Source organism: Mus caroli, chromosome 16 (genome assembly GCF_900094665.2).
Source record: "Mus caroli chromosome 16, CAROLI_EIJ_v1.1, whole genome shotgun sequence".
Classification (NCBI taxonomy): domain Eukaryota; kingdom Metazoa; phylum Chordata; class Mammalia; order Rodentia; family Muridae; genus Mus; species Mus caroli.
Genome location: NC_034585.1, coordinates 34,248,998 through 34,270,325, shown reverse-complemented (window position 1 = coordinate 34,270,325; position 21,328 = coordinate 34,248,998). Strand labels below are relative to the sequence as shown.

The 21,328-nt window shown below is 36.6% G+C and overlaps 1 protein-coding gene across 4 annotated transcripts in view; it reads left to right on the top strand.

The window, feature by feature from the left end:
- Window positions 1-21,328, top strand: part of Stxbp5l (syntaxin binding protein 5 like) — a 140,870-nt gene that overhangs the window by 21,331 nt on the left and 98,211 nt on the right. For all 4 annotated transcript variants that reach the window (XM_029470550.1, XM_029470549.1, XM_029470548.1 and 1 more), the window contains exons 5-6: window positions 18,780-18,927; window positions 19,935-20,002. In XM_029470550.1, coding sequence (XP_029326410.1) covers window positions 18,780-18,927; window positions 19,935-20,002 — 216 coding nt within the window. The remainder of the gene's footprint in view (window positions 1-18,779; window positions 18,928-19,934; window positions 20,003-21,328) is intronic.

The window sequence follows — 21,328 nt, the reverse complement described above, 5'->3', positions numbered from 1 at the left end:
AAAAAAAAAAAAAAGTTTCCTATGAAAGCTATCTAAAGGGTAAATCAGAAAGATCTGAAGTAGGGAAAAGGAAAGAATTCTAGTAAGGGGAAAATTCTTCTAAGGGAAAAATACTCCTAGGCAGGGAAAGGAAAAAAATTCTACTCTAAGTGGGGAAAGGCAAAAAGTTCTTCTCTTCTTTGTCTTTAGTACTTATGCATCTTTCAGAATGCATGATCACATGTTACAAAGTTCATCACAAGTTTACACACACACAAAAAAAAATCAAATCATAAACTGAAATAGAAGTTTGCAGCAGAGACTGTTTACATGCATATCAATTAGGAGTAATTATCTGGCTAAATACCCATAACCTATCTCGGCTCCACAGGTTCACTGAAGGTTTAAAACCATAACTAAGTTATTAGTGAAGTTTTGTATAGATAAATCCAGTCAATATTTTACCTTCTGTGCTAGCACCTATAACAAATTGGTAGTTCTCTTTTTATGACCTTTGGTTAATTGTTTTATAACCTCTTGGAATGTGCCCTGAGTTACTATCTAAGAGCAATTAATTGATGACACTTGGAAAACTGGCAGTTTTCATCACAGTTTTGGCTATCAGAAAAGGACTCACTATAAGAGCAGTCCCGCTATAAAAGAGTTTAATAATCACTGATATAATTTTAGGAATTCTTATAGAATCATCTTTAAGACTTTAAGTCATCTATTTGTCTATATAGCATCACTACAAGACAGTACATCTTTGTGAGTCTGCAGGGATCTGCTCCAAAGGGGTGTGCTATTACTTAGTTATGTTTATATGTTATATGCTTATATGTTTAATAATAATAGGAAAAGCATATTAATAGCAGGAATTTTCCTAAAATGAAAACTTTACAGCCTTGCTTAATAAGGATGCACCTGTTGCAGATTATATAATAATCTGACGCAGGCCATTTCAGGATGATCATCTGCTAGTTATTAGCTTGTCCCATTATGACTCCTGAAGTGTTCCCTCCTTGAGACTATGATGTTCATAGCAATGGTTGTATGATCAGATTTGTAGAAATAGACACGGATTCTTTCCTGTGAGGTGGGTCTCAAAATCAATCAGAAGTTGTGTACCTCCAAGATGGTAGGGCCACAATTGCACAGCAGGATCCTCTTGCCCTCCAGGTTGGTATTTTAGGTTGTAAAACTCACAGCTGGGTAAAACCATTGATAGCATTTCTACCAAGTAGCCCACATAGAAGCTTCTATGACTTCAGGATTTCTAGGACTACAGAAGTTATCTGTCAGGAGGAGGCTTCGACTCACTTCCAGCTTGATTATTTCCAATTCCTGTGACCATTTCCCACCCTACTTGGCTCCTTTCTAGGTTACTGGCTTCTACCAGTACTCTAAATTGAACATAAAAAATTAGAGATTTGATTTAGGGTTTACATATACTGGAGAATGTGTGGTGTACATATGATGGATAGTGTGCTGTTCATTTTTCTGTTCCTGGGTAACTTTACTCAGGATAAAATGTTTAGAGCCACCCATTTATCTGTAAATTTTCTAACATCGTTTTTGTTTCCAGCTTAGTAACATCCCAGTGTGCCACATTTACATTATCTAGTCATTATTGTGGATATCCTTCCCTTCTTTTCTAGCAGTTACAAATTTTCATGTGTTACATTAAGGTCTTTGAGTTTTTCTTTTGTTTTGTTTTAACAGACTGAGGGTCTAGTTTCATTCTTATATATGTAGACATCCAGTTTTCACAACACCATTTGTTGAAAAAAGTTTTTTCCCTCCAGGATGCATTATTATTGAAAATCAGATGTCTATAGTTGTATGGACTTCGTGTGTGTGTGTGTGTGTGTGTGTGTGTAAATTTTACTTTACATCCAGCTCACTAACCCTCCTCCCAATCACCCCCTCTCCTAATCTTCCCTCCTCCCCTTCTCCTCTGAAAGGATGGAAGCATGCCCTGGGTATCCCTCTTCCCTGGTATATCAAATCTCTGGGGGGATAGGGTATCCTCTCCCACTGAGGCCAGACAAGGCAGCCCAGCTAGAAGAACATATCCCATAGACACACAACAGCTTTTGGGATGGCCTCTGCTTCAGTTGTTCAGAATCCACATAAAGACAACACATTGGCACATCAGCAACAAATGTGTGGTAATGGCCTAGGTCCAACCCAAGTATGCTCTTTGGTTGATGGTTCAGTCTCTGAGAGCTCCAAGGGTCCAGGTTAGTTGATTCTGTTGGTCTTCCTGTGGAGTTCCTATTCCCTTTGGGGCCTGCAGTAATTCCTCCAACTCTTCCATAAGAGTCCCCACGCTTGATCCACTGTTTGGCTATGGGTCTCTGCATCCCTCTGAATTAGCTGCTGAGTGGAGCATCTCAGAGCATGGCCATGCTAGACTCATGTCTGTAAGCATACCAGAGTATCGTAAATAGTGTCAGGGATTAGTGCTTGCCCATGAGTTGGGTCTGTAGTTGGGCCAGTTATTGGCTAGCCATTCCCTCAGTCTCTGATCCATCTCCGGTCACTGCTTTTCTTGTAGATAGGATAAATTTGGGGTAGGAAGTTTTGAGACTTTCATAGTGTTTTGCTGATCAATGTATCTGAGTTTGTGTGTATGTGTGTGTGCCACTACAACACTCCTTAGTACTATAATTTTGTTGTATAACTTGAAATCAGGTATAATAATGTCTCTATTGGTTTTGCTCAATCACTGTTCTTTTGGCCATCCAAAAGAATATTTTATGTTTCCATATAAATTTTAAGATTTTTAAAATTTCTGTGAATAATGGCATGGGGATTTTGATTTATATTGAATAAATCTGTAGATTACTTTTGGTAGGATTACTATTTTCACAACCTTGTAACAACTCATGAGTATGGGAAAGCTTTGCATATTTAATGTCTTCCTAAGTTCTCAAGTTCTACAGTTTCTATTGTAGAAGCCCTTCACTTTGGTGGTTCAGTCTCTCTCTCTCTCTCTCTCTCTCTCTCTCTCTCTCTCTCTCTCTCTCTCTCTCTCTGGTTTATCTGGTTTATTTTTTTATTTTTATTAATTTTATTTTTTCTTTAATCTTTTTTTACAGTCCAGACTTTATCCCCCTCCCAGTCTACCCTCCAACTGTTCTTTATCCCACACCTCCTCCCCCCTCCATATCTCCAAGAGGATGTCCCAACCCCCCTTCCCACCAGATCTCCCCACACCCTGGGATCATAAGTCTCTCAAGGGTTGGGTGCATCTTCTCTAACTGAGTCCAGACCCAGAAGTCCTCTTCTGTATATGTATTGGGGGCCTCATATTAGCTGGTGTATGCTGCCTGGTTGGTGGCTCAGTATCTGAGAGAACCTGGGGGTCAGGGTTAGTTGAGACTGCTGGTCTTCCTCCTCAGCCTCTTCCAGCTTTTCTCTAATTCAACAATAGGGGTCACCAGCTTCTATCCATTGGTTGAGTGTAAATATCTGCATCTGACCCTCTCAGCTGCTTGTTGGGCCTTTCCGAGGACAGTCACAATAGGCCCATTTGTAATAACACCATAGCATTGGTACTAGTGTTAGGCCTTAAGGCCTCCCCCCACCCCCCCATCCCCCCACCCCCGTGCAGGATCCCAATTTGGGCCTGTCACTGGACCTCCTTTTCCTCAGGCTCTTCTCCATTTTTGATCCTGCAGTTCTTTCAGACAGGAACAATTCTGGGTCAGAGTTTTTGACTGTGGGATGGCAACCCCATTACTCCACTTGATGCCCTGTTTTCTAATGGAGGTGGACTCTACAAGTGCCCTCTCCCCACTGTAGGGCATTTCATCCAAGGTCCCTCCCTTTGAGTCCTCAGAGTCTCTCACCTCCCAGGTTTTGTACCTTCTAGTGGGTCCCCCACCTCCTACCTTCCGGGGTTACCTGTTTCCACTATTTCTGCTGGTTCTCAGGGCTTCAGTCCTGTTCTTCCTCACACACACTATTTATTTTACGTATATGAGTATACTACCTCCATCCTTAGATATACTAGAAGAGGGCATTGGAGCCCATTACAGATGGGAGTGAGCCACCATGTGGTTGCTGAGAATTGAACTCAGGACTTCTAGAAGAATAGTCAGTGCCCTTAACCATTAAGCCTTCTCTCTAGCCCCACTTTACCTTCTGAGAGATTTTATTCTGATATGTTTATTTTGAGAGATTTTGAAGGCTATTGTGAACAGAATTATTTCTGTAATTTCTTCCTTGGTGTGTTTCACATTGGTATGTAAAAGACTATTGGCATTTGTTTATTTTTGTATCCTGACACTTTTTTTGGAAAAGTAAAAAATAGTTCTAGGAGTTTTCTGGTGAAGTCTTTAGGGTCTCTCATGTGTAGTAACATATTATCTAAAAACAAGAATACTTTGAATTCTCTTCCTCTTTGTATCTCTTCTCTTGTCATTATGTTCTATACAAGACTTTGAGCACTTTATTGAACAGTAGTGGAGACAGTGGACAACCTAGTCTTCTTCTTGATTTTAATGATACTACTTTTTCTCCATTTAAGGTGATGTTTTCTATGTATTTTTCATGTGTAGTTTTAACATGTAAAGGTATTTTCCTGCCAACCTTATTCTCTATGTAACTTCTCTTGTGTAGGGACTTTGAATTTATTCAAAAGTCTCTTCTGAATCTACTGATGACTGTGGAGTTTGGGTTTAAAGTTAATTTCTATATATCTACTGATTTGCACATGTTAAATCATCTCCTTATCTCCTAGGTAAATCAACTTGATGATGGTGAATGATCTTTTTCATGTGTACCTGTACTCAGTTTGCTAGTATTATTATTATTTTTTTAAACTTTTGCATTTACATTCTTTTTCGTTGTGTCTTTATATGGCTTTGGTATTAGGGTAGTGCTGGCTTTGTAAAAGTAGTTTAGAAATCTTCCTTACATTTATATTATGTGGAATAATGAGTAGCATCGGTTGTTGTAGTTTTGCTTTGACAATCTAATAAAATTATATTGGGACTCTTTCTGGACTAGGGACATTTTTAGTCAGGAGATTTTTTTTTCATTACTGTTTCAATCTCCTTTCTTGTAAGTATTTTTGAATTATTGATCTCATCTTCATATAACTCATAGTCTGTAAGTTTATTCATATTCTGTTCATGGGAGTTCCTTAATATTCTGTTCATAAGTTTGTAAAGAGTTATCATTTTGCTTGACTAAATTACCCAGTTCTCCCCTGTCTTCAAGCTTTGATAGGAATTACATCTGCTGTGGGATCCATTATGTTGGTGAAGCTTTTCAGTAAGTCTTATTAGATGTCCTGAAAACTTCATTTCCAATTTAATTTCAATTTTTGTTTTCTTCTGTATTTATTTATTAAATATTGAAATAGGAGATCTAGCTAGGAGGGAGGAGAAGGGACCTAGTATCTTTTTATTAAATTCAATTTTAATATCCCGAATAGTCATTATTTCTTTTCTCATTTGTGTTTTCTTGATCTTTAATGAGAAGTTTATTTCTGCTCTCTTTAAATTCATTCTTGTTTATCAATGTCATCTTATAATTCCTTAAGAATTCTTGAGCAATTAAAATTGTTCTTTAACGAAAGGATGGACCATCCAGAGACTGCCGCACCTGGGGATCCGTCCCAAATCAGCCTCCAAACTCAGACACTATTGCATATGCCAGCAAGGTTCTGCTGGAAGGACCCTGATATACCTGTCTTGTGTGAGGGTATTCCAGTGCCTGGCAAATACAGAAGTGGATGCTCACAGTCAGCTATTGGATGGAACACAGGGCCCCCAATTGAGAGCTAGAGAAAGTACCCAAGGAGCTGAAGGAGTCTGCAACCCTATTGGTGGGACAACAATATGAACTAACCAGTACCCCCAGAGCTCATCTCTCTAGCTGCATCTGTAGCAGAAGATGGCCTAGTCGGCTAGTTGGCCATCATTGGAAAGAGAGGCCCCTTGGTCTTGCAAACTTTATATGCCCCCGTACAGGGGAACACCAGGGCCAAGAAGTGAGAGTGGGTGGGTAGGGGAGTGGGGGGGGGGGCAGTATAGGGGACTTTTGGGATAGCATTTGAAATGTAAATGAAGAAAATACCTAATAAAAATTGGAAAAAGAAAAAATATTTATAATAAAACATTTTAGAGGAAAAAATTGTTCTTTAATTCAGTGTCTTCAGTTTTGTGTAAATTGTTCTTGTTGAAAACAATCACTATAGGATTGATGGTCTTTGGAGAAGACTTATTGTCTTGGTTTTTATATTGCTTGTGACTTTCCAGTGGAACCTAGGTATCTGAAATTAGATTGTTGTTATGTTTTTTGATATGAGGTTTTAGCCTACAATATTGGAATCTTCAGTTGGAGTAATAGGATGAGCAGATTGGAATAATTCTGAAAGGGCAGAGCTAAAGGGACATGACTTGTACTGAGCAACACAGCAGCTGGAGGTCCAAGTTATAGTAATAGGCTGGGCAGTATGAGAGGATCCAAAGAGGTGAGTCAGAGGAGACTAGTTTTCTTGCTGGACCTAGCTACAAGAGTGTAGAACTCCAGTAGGGTATGGAGCCAGGTGGAGCTAGGGTTTGTCTCTTACTAGGGACCAAGATCCAGGAACTACTATTGCCTGGAGAACCATAGTGAAATTGGCTTGGGGTTCTGGTGAAGAAAGTTGGAGTTTAGGGGAGCCTAGGGAGGAGAAAAGAAGGAGCACTCTCTGATGTTATGATCTGTGCAGGGTCCTGGGAAAGAAAGGCAGGTTTTTAGGAAATCTAGCTAGAAGGGAGGAGAGGGACTTAACCAGTGGCAGCATCAGGGCAGAGTTCAAGGAAATTCTTGAGCAGAAGTGGTTTGGCTTAGAGAAGAGAAAAGAAATGAGACCTCAGGGAAGGCAGGTGAGGAGTTGGAAAGCCTAGGGAGTAGGAATGAAAGTGGCCTATTTAGAGGTCTGGTAAAGGTCCCCAAAAAGGCAGGTGTCAGTTTGGTGGACAAAAGAGCAGGGTTGAAAAGAACCTACCTGGTGACAGGAGGACCTGGGAGAGGATGGTGGAGAGTTGGTTGGCTTAGGGTGAGGAAGATTCAGGGTGACACATTTCGTTGGAAGACTTAGGGTGACACATTTGTCTCATTTTTTGATGTCAGTGGTAATGCTTTATAGTTTTCACCCTAGTTGGATGATGTTCACTATATAGCTCTTATTATGTTGAGATTGGTTTCTTCTATTCCTAATCTCTTCAGGGCTTTTATCTCAAAAGATTGGATTTCACCAAAATCCTTTTCTATACCTTTTGCAATAATTGATATAAAATAATAATTGCAAATAATTTCAAAAAAATTGCATTTGAATTTTAGCCTTGATTATATTTATTGATGTATACATTTATTGAGCTATGTATATGTTGAAGCATTGCTTCATCTGTAGAATGATTCTAACTTGATCACAATGAATGATCTTTTTTTTGTATATTTGAATTCAGTTTGTAGGTATTTTCATTGAAAAAATTTCATCTGTGTTTATTAGGGAGTTTGATCCATGTTTGTGCCTTTATCTGGTTTTCATATCAATGGCTTCATATAAAGATTTTTAGTGAAGGCTTTAGGGTATTTTGTGTATAGAATCCAATCATTTAAAAGAAGGTACTTTTTTGTTGTTTCCGTGTCTACTTTTGGTATCCAGGTAATAAAGTCTTTGTACAGTGAGTTTGGTAATGTTCCTTTCCTTTTAATTTTATGGAACAGTTTGAGAAGTATTGCTGATAGCACTTCCTGAAGGACTTGGAAGAATTTGGTAGTAAATGTGTCAGTTCCTTCCTATGCTTCTTTATGGAAAGGGTAAATTGTGGTTCTTATTGTTTATATCTTATTGATTTAATTATGGTAGGTTATATGTATTTCTAAGAATTTATACATTTCTTCTAGATTTTCCTTTTTAACTATGTTATTAAAGTATTCCCTAATCTCTAAACTGAGGTCTACTGTAATGGAATCTTTTCCATCTATTACTTTGCATCTTCTCTTTCTTTCTTCCTTTTTTTCTTCCTTCCTTCCTTCCTTCCTTCCTTCCTTCCTTTCTTTCTTTCTTTCTTTCTTTCTTTCTTTCTTTCTTTCTTTCTTTCTTTCTTTCTTTCTTTCTTTCTTTCTTTCTTTCTTTCTTTCTTTCTTTCTTTCTTTCTCTCTCTCTCTCTCTTTCTTTCTCTCTTTCTTTCATTTATTGTTCTTTCTTTCTTCTTTTTTCCTTTTTACTTAATTCTCTTGATTTATTTAGATAACACTTTGTCAATTCTTTTATCTTTAAAAAAGGCAATGTTTTGTTTGATTGATTCTATGTATTCTTATTTTAGTTTCCATTTTACTAATTTCTGATCATTATTATTTTTTTGCCAACAACTTTGTTTGAGTTTAACTTTTTTTCATACTTCTTAAGTCCTTGAAGTGTATCATTAGATTATTTCTTTGATATCATTCTGATTTGTTATTGTAAACACTTATAACCATACAAATTTCTCTTAGAACTACTTTCACTTTGACCCAGAGATTCAGATGTGTCATTTTCACTAGATAATAGGAACTTAGTAATTTCCTTCCTAACTTCAATAATTTCCTGGTGATTGAGGAGTGCATTCTTTAGTCTCTAAGTAATTCTATAGTTGCTTTTCTTTCACTTGGTTTTTGGTTTACATTTTTATTCCACTATCCTTTGATAAAATACTTGGAATTGATTATTTGTATCAGATAACTTATATGTTTGAAAGCTTGTTTTATGGCCTATAACATAATATATTTTGACTTAAGGTATAGTTTGACTCTAATCTTTCTTTGTTAATTTTTAGTTAGGATAACCTATCTAAAGATGAGAGTAGGGTGTTGAATTCACCCATTCTCTTCCATCAGAACCTTTACTTTCCTTTAGGGTTTATTAAATGCAAGCCTCAACATTTGTGCATACACAAATATAATTTCTATTTGACTTAATGAACTGTTCACTTTGTTAATGTGTAGTGACCTTCTTTATCTCTTTGATGAATGTTGGCAAGGGAGCTCATTTTTCATCTAATAGAATAGTTGCAGCATTCTATTCTGGTTTGAAGCTTTCTATTTAATAGAGTGATTTCCATTGTTTAACTTTATGTCTGTGGCTGTCTTTGCCAGTGAGGAGTGTTTCTTGGAGACAATAGCTAATTCACAAAATATTGGTTTTTAATCCTGTCAGCTGCTATCTTTTTCAATTATTATTATGATTCAAAGCCATTTACACTTGACGTTTTGTTGAGAGAAATAAATTTTCATGGTTTGTGCTTATCTTTAAATGTCCTCATTTTGTTTTGTATTTTTAAAAGGTAGTTTTGCTATATATAGCCATCCTGTTTTGAGTCATTTACTTTTAGGGCTTGAAATATATCATTATATACTTTCCTGAATTTTAGGATTGCTGATGAGATATCTGATGGTATTCTGATGTGTTTGCCTCCATAGGTGAGTTGGTAGTTTTTCCTTTAAGTTTTTTACACTGTTTCTATGCTTTGTATTATTGACTTAACTACAATATGTCTTGGAGATACTTTTCACTGGTCATGTCTATTTTAAGTTCTAAATTTGTCTTGTGTTTGGATATAATTTTTTTCTCTACCTTTATGATATTTTCTCCTTTAAATTTATTGAAATGATTATTCAAACCTTTAGCTTTTATCTCATCTCTTTCTGCACAGTGAATTCTTAGTTGTATTCTTGAATGTATCTCAGAGATCTTGGAAGTATAGCTATGCTCATTTTTTTTCTTTAGATATGCCTAAGTAGACATTTATAAATATCTTGGTTAAAGAACTATAGGCAACTAAAGACTTCTCACAGGAAGTTAGTCTTCCCCGGAGATGGGCCCTTTAATTGGTTACCCAGTCATCACCCCTGAAGTCATACACATATAAGTAACACTAGATGAATTCAGGAGGTTGTCTTCCTGTGTGTGTGTGTGTGTATCTATATCTACATCTACATCTACATCTACACCTACACCTACACCTACACCTGTATCTGTATCTGTATCTGTATCTGTATCTGTATCTGTATCTGTATCTGTATCTGTATCTGTATCTATCTGTATCTGTATCTGTATCTGTATCTGTATCTGTATCTGTATCTGTATCTGTATCTGTATCTGTATCTATATCTATGGAAAAGAATATGAGAGAAAGCCAGGGAAAGGGACATGGAAGGTATTGAAGGGAGAATGGGAAGGGAAAATTAGTATAATTATACTTTAACTTTAAAATTTTCAGAAAAGTAAATGTGCTGTAAAATTGTCCTCTATCACTAGAAACAATTTTTCTTTCTTTTTTTTAAAATAATTTAGTCTTTGAATTTTTTTGCAAATTACAATCTGTTTATACTCATTCTCCACCCTGCCTTACTGTCCTTTTACCCCCACTAATCTCTCTTCTCTTCCTCCCACCAGGTCTAGACTCTACTTCCATGTGTTTTTGTTTTGCTTTGTGGTCCACTGAGTTTAACCAGGGCTACTTACATGTACTGGCCTGTGGATCTACCTGTTGGAACTTAAATAACTCCTCAGTGGCTGCATCACTAAAGCCAAATAGTTCTTCATCAATCTTTGACTGTCATTAGCTGTCCTAGGTGGGATGGTACCCCATAAGTGCCTTCGATTTTATGACTGAATGGTTACTGGCATCGTCTTTTACAGGTCTTATGCAGGCAACTCCAGATGTGAGTTTGTAAGTGCCATGGTCATGTTATGCTTATAAGGAATGTTTCACACACCTCTTTCTTCATCTTTTCTTTTATTTCCACTCACTTTTCTGCCATGTTCTTTAAACCACTTGAAAGTGGTTTAATGCTAAGCACTCAACTTCTTATTACCAATTTATTACTAGCACCTTGCCTAGCCAAGAGTGTCTGAATTAATCACTATTTAGTGCAAAGCAAAGCTTCTGTAATCAAAACGGAAGACAAGCATAGTCTTTTGGTACAAAAATTATTTAAAAGGCACTTTGACAACATGTCCATGTACTAAAACAACAGTAATAGGTTCCTTCACAAAGCCCATGACTCCTCAACTATGGATCTTTGGCCAGGTACACAGTACTGATCATGAATTCCTTTCTGCTGAATGGATTTCAGATCTATTGGATATCATTTGCTTAATCACATAGCACTAGTGCCATTATTTTAAGTAAAATAATGCCTGGTAAGTTGGTATTGTGGCATACAAGTTTGTTGTTAACTTTATTCCCCAGCTGCTGGCATGGCAGTTTCCAGGACTATGAAAGGTAGTCAGCAAGGAGTAAGCTCCCAGCCCATATTGTGTTTCTCTGTATTGTACAACTAAGGAGTGTGAATCTTAAGCAATATGATCTTGCTATCTACTTCCAGTGAGTAGCCAATGCAATTTCCCATAATCTGTATAATTTGGGGGACCTTTAGGGACTTCCTGGCCAATAACTCTGAGGTAGGAGGCTTACACCTGGAACCAGGATTTTCATTTTATAACTAATGCCTTCTGAAATCAGCATAATTTATCCATGGATGGCAGTACCTCCATTGAAAGCATTTAAACTCTTTTTAAAGTATATTTTAATTCGTTTATAAAGTAGAAGTTTTCATGTTCTTTCTTCATACTTCCTCAGTTTTGATTAACTTTCCTTCTCCATTCCATCTTGATCTCCATTCTTCATTACCATCCCTGTTATACCTTGGTATCCAAAGAATTACTTCTCTCTGTTTTCATAGTGCATGTGTTCTACCATGCCCACTGAATTTAACCAGAGCCATAGGCATGAGTGTAAAAGTGAAGCTTTCCAGTGGAAAATGAACTTGCCAGTGGCTATACCACCAAAGACAATGACCCTCCTTTGCCCAGTACCTATCATCAACCAATAATTCCCATGGAAGAGGCAGGGTCTCATGGGCCACTGACTCAACAATGACTGAATGTTGACGGGCTCAATCTAATGCGGGCTTAGTTCAGACAACCACAGCTTCTATGTTTTCATGATTGTAAAGTCAGTGCCATACCCAGAAGACATTTCACTGCCCTTCTCCTTATCATCTCCCCACTACATTTTTTCTGCTCAGTTTTATGTATATTATGGCTATTATATCCTGTAATGACTCAGTACTCACCAGTCACTTGTTCTCAGTACTATGAGTCTCCACATTCACCATTATTCAGTACATAGAAACATCTCTAAGTCAAATGCAGCATTTGTTTTCCTCCTTTTGTTTGCTTTATTTTATTAGTTTATGTTTTCCAGTGCTATTTAGAAGGAAATTGGATTTTTTACTTCAGAAAATTGATATTTGCTTACAATCCTAATGCTATTCTATAGCTCTTTTTTACTTATGTCTCCCATAAAGTTCAGAAACAGAGACACAAGGATACCATTAGGGAAAAAACAGTTTATACTTTAGTGTAGCTAGTAGTATTAAAAAATATGAAGTACAAGGAGAAAGAAATTGAGAAATGGGATTGAGGAGGATAATGTACAAATTAGAGGGAAAATATAAGGGCTAGAAGCATAATAAATAATAGAGAAAATATTATAGACTAAGATCATTAAAGGAATGGACATTAGCAGAAAGCTATTCATGAAAGATACAAGTTAAAACTCAAACCACTCTGATTGGTGGTATAGTTCCAAGGAGCTCTTGGTTAGTTCATATCGATGTTCCTTCTATGGGGTTTCAGTCCCCTTCAGCTCCCTGGGTATTTCTCTGACTCCTTCATTGGGGACCTTGTGCTCCGTGCAATGGATGACTGTGAGCATCCACTTCTGTATTTTCCAGGCACTGGCATAGCCTCTCAAGAGACAGCTATATCAGGCTCCTGTCAGCAGGTTCTTGTTGGCATCTGCCTAGTGTCTGGGTTTGCTGGTTGTTTATGGGGTGGATCCCTGGGTGCGGCAGTCTCTGGATGGTCGTTCCTTTGGCTCTGCTCTGAACTTTGCCTCTGTAACTCCTTCCATGGGTATTTTAATCCCCATTCTAAGAAGGAACGAAGTATCCACACTTTGGTCTTCCTTCTTCTTGAGTTTCATGTTTTTTTGTATCTTGGATATTCTAAGCTTCTGGGCTAATATCCACTTATCAGTGAGGGCATATCATGTGTGTTCTTCTGTGATTGGGTTACCTCACTCAGAATGATATCTTCCAGATACATCCATTTACCTAAGAATTTCACAGATTCGTTGTTTTTAATAGCTTGTGGCTCTAGCTATATTTATAGCAGAGGATGGCCTACTCAGTCATCAATGGGAGGAGAAGCCCTTGGTCCTCTGAAGGCTTTATGCCCCAGTATAAGGGACTGCCATGACCAGGAATGGGAGTGGGTGGTTTGGGGAGCAGGAGGGGGGGATAGGGGATTTTCAGAGGGGAAACTAGGAAAGGGGTTAACATTTGAAATGTAAATAAAGGAAATATCTAATAAAAAACCCTCAAACCACTCAACAACTGAAAGAAAAGTGTAACTTCAGTTTCTTATGCTATAACCTCTGGGAGAAGGGAGGGCTTCTAGTCCTAGATATTAAAAATGTTAGACTAGTGAGCCATCTCTGATGTGTCTCTCTGCTTTCTCTAGAAATCTCACAGTCTGACACACTATACTCATCCCCTATAAGTTTGGTTTTGGTATGCTAAGGGTCATACATTCTGCATGGAGTATGTGATGGTTTAAGCTCTGAGGGCTATGAAAGGTGGTGGCCAACTTGCATTTAGCCTTAGTGTTTTCTTCTCACCCAAATCCCTCTTGGGCTTAACTAATACACCACAGTCCTTGGCTGAGTGTGTATACCTTGTTCAGTATACATCTTGTGTTTCTACGTTGTTGTTTACCTAAGCTGTTATGGATTTAGTATCTTCTGTAAGTTGTATAGGCTGGTTACTCTAGAGAACTATGGGAAATCTCATGTTCAGACCCCTGTATTGTGTTTCTGCTGCAATTTCCATGACCTGCCATCTTTCTGTCCATATTCCCATTTCATGTCTGTTTAGCCTGCTTAGTCTCTCTCTATTTGATATTCCTATAGCACCTGTTCTCAAGAGGGGATAGGACCTCTTTAATGATTACTAATGATCTTGGACCCCAGCAGGCAGCAAGTACCAGTAAATGTCCACCTTTATCTACTGCACAGGGTTTTTAGGTTCACCTTATGTTTTTTCTTCTCTGTATCCATCTTCTTTTCCTTACATTTCACCTGTCCACCACTTGTTTCATATATATATATATATATATATATATATATATATATATATATATATATATATATAATTGTCTCTTAGGAGTAAAGTCTATTATTTTGTTTTTAAGATATAGTTTTTATTATTTTCAGTTATGTGTATGTGTGTGTGTGTGCCTGCATGTGGGTATGTTCATGTGAGTGCAGTGTTCAGGGTTGTGAAGCTGCCTGATGTAGGTGCTTGCAATTGCATTTTAGTCTTGCGGAAGAACAGAAAGTGATCTTAACTGCTCTCTCTTTCCAGACACACTTTGTTCTTTTATTAATCCTGACTTTGGCCATACAGAGACAATTTCTATTCCACCATTTTCCCCTTGATTATTATTTCTTTAAGAACTAACAATCTATTTTTATTAAAATGTACTTTTCTTAGCATTGGTGTTCAACTATGCCATATACATTGTTTCTTCATACATTATTGACCTCTAATGACCACTAGATATAAATTTTTATTGTGCTAAAATATGTGTAGTACAGATTTCTATGTTATATATTTACTCTTATGGTATGTGTGTGGGGGGGTGCACATGTGCATGTTGTATGTGATGCATGCATGTGAGTGGACAGGTTCATGTACCCATGTATGTATATGTAGAGGACAAAGGAGGGGAGGTCTTTGGAAATTCTCTTCTATCCCTCTTCAGCTCATTTCTTCTAGCTGAGACTTCTCAGTGAACTGGAAGCCTGCTGCTTTGGGCTGCTTGCCAGCAAGGTCCAGAGACTAACTTATCTCTACCAACCAGTTGCTGGGTTTATAGGCTACATAGGTTTAGAGGGTGCTGGGAATTTGAACTCAGGTCTTCCTGCTTTCAGAGAAAATTCCTCTTACTGAGTTATATCACCAGTCCTGTTCTTATGGTTCATATCATCTTATGTTAAATATGTGAATAAATATTTTGTCAAAAACTTGTTTACCTTGAAAACATGATGAAAATTTATATAAATTTTCACTATTGTCAAATATTAAATAAATTTAAATATTAAGACTGAATCTATTCTATTTTTCTCAAATAGTTTCTTCTCAACTACATTGAAAGTTAAACAAGTTATGTGCTTTAGAGTCTTCTCTCTACTCCATCCTGCCATCTTCTGCAGTTACTCTGCAATGTACTTGTCAACTATTTGTTTTTATTTATTTACAAACATTATGGTGAACAATTGTTCCCTCTTGGTTCTTAGATTTTCCTTTTTTGGAGGGAGAGTTATAACTTTTTTATTATTTAAAATAATTTTTAACTTTAAATATATTTTTATCATATTCTTCCCTACTCCAAGTCCATCTAGACCCTTCCCCCCCACTCATCCAACTTTAAGTTCTTTTTCAAAAAACAAGCAAAAACACAGTACATCAACAAAACTCCCAAAACGTAAGAAAACAAAACAAAACACCACTCCAAAAGAAAACTCTCTCTCTCTCTCTCTCTCTCTCTCTCTCTCTCTCTCTCTCTCTCTCTCTCTCTCTCTCTCTCTCTCTCTCTCTCTCTCTCTCTCTCTCTCTCTCTCGTCTATTATATGTCAGTCAACTACTCCTGAGCATGAGGCCTCCCCGGGAGTAGTTGATATACCCAGCAGGTATAAATGATTTGTAGGTTTTCATTCATCCATCCACTCATTCATCCATTCATTCACTTTTTAAAATATAATAAGATAAAACAAAAGCTATTACATCAAAGATAGACAAGGCAATCCAAAAGAAAGAAAAGAGTTGAACAGAGGGCATAGCGATCAGAAAGACACTCATTCTTACATTCAGGAATCCCACAAAACACTAAACTAGAAACCACATAAAGACCCAACAAAGAAAGAGAACTTCAGACCAATTTCCCTTATGAACATCGATGCAAAAATACTCCATAAAATCCTCCTAAACTGAATCTAAGAACACATCAAAATGATCATCCATCATGATCAAGTAGGATTCATCCCAGGGATGCAGGGATGGTTTAATATATGGAAATCCATCAACATAATTCACTATATAAACAAACTCAAAGACAAAAAACACATGATCATCTCGTTAGATGCTGAGAAAGCATTTGACAAAATCCAACACCCCTTCATGATAAAAGTCTTGGAAAGTTCAGGAATTTAAGGCCCATACCTAAGCATAATAAAAGCAATATACATCAAACCAGTAGCCAACACCAAACTAAATGGAGAGAAACTTGAAGCAATCCCACTAAAATCAGGGACTAGACAAGGCTGCCCACTTTCTTCCTACCTATTTAATATAGTACTAGAAGTCATAATATATATGCAGACAGCCTGGGACAGACACATGCAGGCCCTGCGCATACTGTTTCAGACTCTGTGAAATCATATGAGCTTTGATTATGTTGATATAGAAGGCTTTGGTTTCTTGGAGTCTTGCATCCTCTTTGGCCCTTACACTATTTCTGCCACCTTTCTTGCAGGGCTCCCTGAGCTCTGAGGGGAGGGATTTGATGGAGATATTCCATTTGGGACTGAGTGTTCTAGGGTCTCTCTTTCTCTGCATAATGTCTGGCTGTGGGTCTCCTGCTGCAGGAGGAAGCTTCTCTGATTATGGATGAGGAAGGCACTAATTTATGAATATAGCAGAATATGATTAGTAGTCATTTTAATGCTACATTTAAAACAAACAGTATTATTTAGGTTTACTTTAGGTCCCTGGGTTATCTACTAGTCTCAGAGTTTTATTCACATAAGCAGTAGTGGGCATGGGTTCCATCTCATAGAGAGGACCTTAAATCAAATCTGTTATTGGTTGGTTACTTCCATAAGTTTTGTGCCACTCTTGTCCAAGCATATTTTGCAGGTAGCACACCACTGTAGATAAAGGATTTGTGGCTGGCTTGGTGTTTATGTTTCTTTTTGATAGCATGCAGAATATTTTCTTGTACCAAAGATGTTAAAATGTAGAGATGAAGGTTCGCTGTAGGCACCAGCGTGACATCTCTTATGTTTGATATATGTTTATGTAGATGTCCTGTTCATCAATAGGGTCTCACTGTCAGTTTATGGAGAGCAACCTATAGTCTTGGCAACATCCTGTGTTGTTTGGGGATTCCCATGGGGACACTTTGACCTACAATGTAATTAGGTATAATCCAATCCCAGTACTAGAAGCTTCATTTGGAGACCAAAGATGGCCAGCTGGAATTCTGTCTCCTCCAATATTTGGTGATGTGGTTTAGATCACCTTCATGAATACATACATGGTCTGAGGTTTCTATGATACTAGGTTTCATAACACCCTTCAAATATTCCTTAATTTTAGGGGACTCTTCCCATATTCCCTCCTACAACTGTCTGTCTCCTCCCTCTCCCCAATTCATCCTCCTATTCTACGTCCCCTATCCTTTTCTTTTCACACATTTACTTCTAAATACCAGTTGTCTGTCTCCTCCCTCTCTCCACTTGATCCTCCCATCTGCTTCCCCTGTTCTTTTCTTTTCCCACTTTTGTAGGGATGGGGTTTAGTGGTAGAGCACTTGCTTACCATGTGAAAGACCATGGGATCAGAAAGAAAGCTAAGTGCCTAAGTTAAACATTTTAAACTATGTTTTCTTGCATGCATTGTGCTTATTCTTTGCCTATAGGCTAACATAAAGATCCCAAGTATCTTCAGTGTGTTGTTCATTGTTTAAGAAGCTGGTTCCTTATTGCTGTTGTGTAGGTCTGATCTTTGAAGTGATTCACTCTTAGTTTATCCCTAACTATTCAACCATAACCATCAGCAGAATATATTGTATAAAAATATTTTTTCAAATTAAAGAAAAAATAATGATATAATTAACAATTTGTACTTTGAAATCAAGAATTTTTGATTTACTAAGTTTACCCTACTTTTCATTAATTAAATATAACTTGTTTCTCTCCATTTGACTTGCATATGCTATTATCCTAACCTGAAGTGCTATGCTCTTTGTAGCACTTCTGATTGTCAGAAAGAGAACTCTTGGGGTTAGTAGCATGGCTTAGTGAATAAAGGCTCCTGATACCAAGCTGGACAACCTGTGTTCAATCTTAGGATCCATGTATATCTTTTAGCTTCTATCACAAATATTTTTTAATTTATTCATTTAAAAAAATTATAAATATTTTACTACTTAAAGGTATATGACTATAATGCAAATATTTCACGATTTAATACAAATAATTCACATATTTTGCTATTTAAAGGTATAATATGCTTTTAAGTAGTGTAAAGGTATAATAGTAAAATACTAAATAGAAAAAGGTATGTTATACTTTTAAATATAATATGTAATTGGTCTAAATTTTAAGACATTATACATATTGCATAATATTTTAGTTTAATATGATTATTGTATTCATATTAACAAAGTGTGTCATTATGGGATGTTGGCAGCCTGAAAACAAAATTAACTTTTATAATTATTAACACTTTATTTTATTGATAATTATATATTTAAAGTATTCAGATAAAGTTATTCTTTGTATGGTACTGAAAGAGTGAAGTTTATAATGTTTCTAAACATTTTAGAAGTTGATCATGAAAATTATTTCATATTTTTAATCTTTGCAAAATGACTCTAATATATTGTTTTTATCTATTAGTTTTCCAATCTTTGAAAATCCATATCCAATGGACATTCATGAGTCACCTGTTACATGCACAGCATATTTTGCCGATTGCCCTCCAGATTTGATTCTAGTACTCTATTCTATAGGAGTCAAGCATAAAAAACAAGGATACAGTAATAAGGTACATTTTTCTTGTTTTTGTATGTATGGTCGTGATTTTTCTTGTCAATTTATTTTCTGACTTTCCATACAAGGTGACCTGACTTTATAAGTGGCAAGGTGACATTGTCAAAGATGTAACTAGTGAAATTCAATTTTCTGACTGAAGCATAGTTCTAAGCCTGTAAGATTATAAATTTTCCATACACTAAGTATGTGATTACATACTAAGATCTATTTATCAGTCATGCTAATTTTTGTATTACATATATAAATTATCAGAGTCATAATAAGTAGCCTTTAATTCTATTGCATGGATCAAGTTTTATAAAATTCAAGAATCAGAATTTTCTTAATTTATCATTAGAAAAACAGAATTAAGCCAGGTGTTGGTGGCAAATACCTTTAATCCTAGCTCTTGGAAGGAAGAGGCAGGTGGATCTCTGAGTTTGAGGCCAGCCTGGTCAGAGTAAGTGCCAGGATAGCCAGGGAAACCCTGTCTCAAAAAGCAACCCCCCCCCAAAAAAAAAACCCACAAAAATCCTTAAAACTTGTTACTAACATAATGAGATTTCCCTTTACAATGTTTAAGATTCAAATAATTATAATTATCACAAACCATCTAATATGGTTCCTGTTATTGGCCGAGGATAACTGAAATGCACAATTAAAAAATGCATGATTTACATGTGGTTCTGGGTTAAATGGCACCACACTAGCTTGTTGGCAATACATACTGCATGACATTTGTTGCAACACTGTATTTATCCAATTAAAAATACATCTTTTATTGGTTTATATAAATGGTAATATTGGTTAAAATCTATTTTTAGAGAAATTATTATTCTGCATTTAAAGATCTATTTTTTAACAAAGGAATTGATGATAACTATATACTTCATCTTTGGCTGTTTTGTAATGACTCATTATTAACTTTTTTTGTATTATTTTGTAGCATTTGATTTTAAAATTCTAAGCCATTTAATTTTAAAAATAAAAGCCACATATTCTGCTCAATAATCTATTTAGGAATGGCCAGTCAGTGGAGGAGCTTGGAACCTCGGAGCACAAACTTATCCAGAAATTATTATTACTGGGTAAGTAAGGTATTTTACAAGTTGTAAATTATAACAAATTATAAGTTATAAATTTAATAACAATAAAATATTTAATTTTGACACTCTTTTATAACTGTATTCTGGCAGAATCATTTAAGTATGAAGTAAGAATCTAAGAAATAACATTAAATCATAGTTTTTAGCTTTGATAAAAAAATACAATCAAATTGTTAGAAACAGAATTATTAAAAAGAATTATATTAAGATTATATTAGTGAAAACAGTCATAAGAAAATTATGAGTAAGATTCACAGGAAATACTTTATTTGGAAGACAAGGAATATTAACTTCAGAAAGTCCTTAACCTAATATCATGCTTCTTAAAAATGTCAGGAATCAGGCCTTGCATCCCCATTTCTATAGTTGAATGAAAGATGCCTGCCACAGGCTCAAGCATTGCCTTCTTGATGTCTACATAGTAGTGCTAGCTTGGGAGAAAGGAGAAACTCCAGGAGGTGGAAGCCATCCGAAAGAACTAGGCCACTGGATGCATACCTTGAAGGGTTATACCTAGTGTCTGGTCCCTTCCTTTTACTTTGCTTCCTTCCATCTACCTTGAGATGAATAATTTGTCACATGCTGCAGCTGCCATGATGTGAACTGTTCTGCCACACCCTCTCTGCTGTGATGGACTGTGAACCCTTGACCAGAATCAACCTTTCCTCTCTTAAGTATTATATCAGGTATTATATCCCAGGGACAAAACATCCAGGATTCCCAGCACTGCCCATCAATAATAAGCAACCACATTCCCTACCCATTTGTCAGTCTCAGTAATGTAAGATGGAGAAAAGAATGTGGACACTGCTGGGAAATCATTCACAGAAATGATGGCTGAAGACTTAGCAAATTTAGCAAAACAACACAAACCCACAGAGTCTGGTAAGTTGGAATTAACCCCAAGAAATCCACATCAAGATGCATCATAGTCAAACTCTGAACAGTAAACAACAAGGAAAAGGTTGGAAGACACAAAAGAGAAAAGGCCTCCCACACATAACACTAAACTAATATGATGAGTGACATATTGTGCATCAGAAAACCTTGGGAACAGCCAAGATTGCCAACTGGGCTAGTCACAGTCACCAAGAGAGGAAGAAACATATCTATGCTCAGCCAATGCCAAGTACCGGTGCTGCCAGGCCTACTTTACCCCTAAAGAGCATATCTTCAACAGCACTGGAATACTCTATCATGAGCACTGCTTTGTGCATGCACAGTACTTCTAGCTCTTTTATGAGTTTGAGGGTCATAAGTACTGCAAACATATCTTCTAAATGCTGACTGCTTCATGCTGCTAATTCT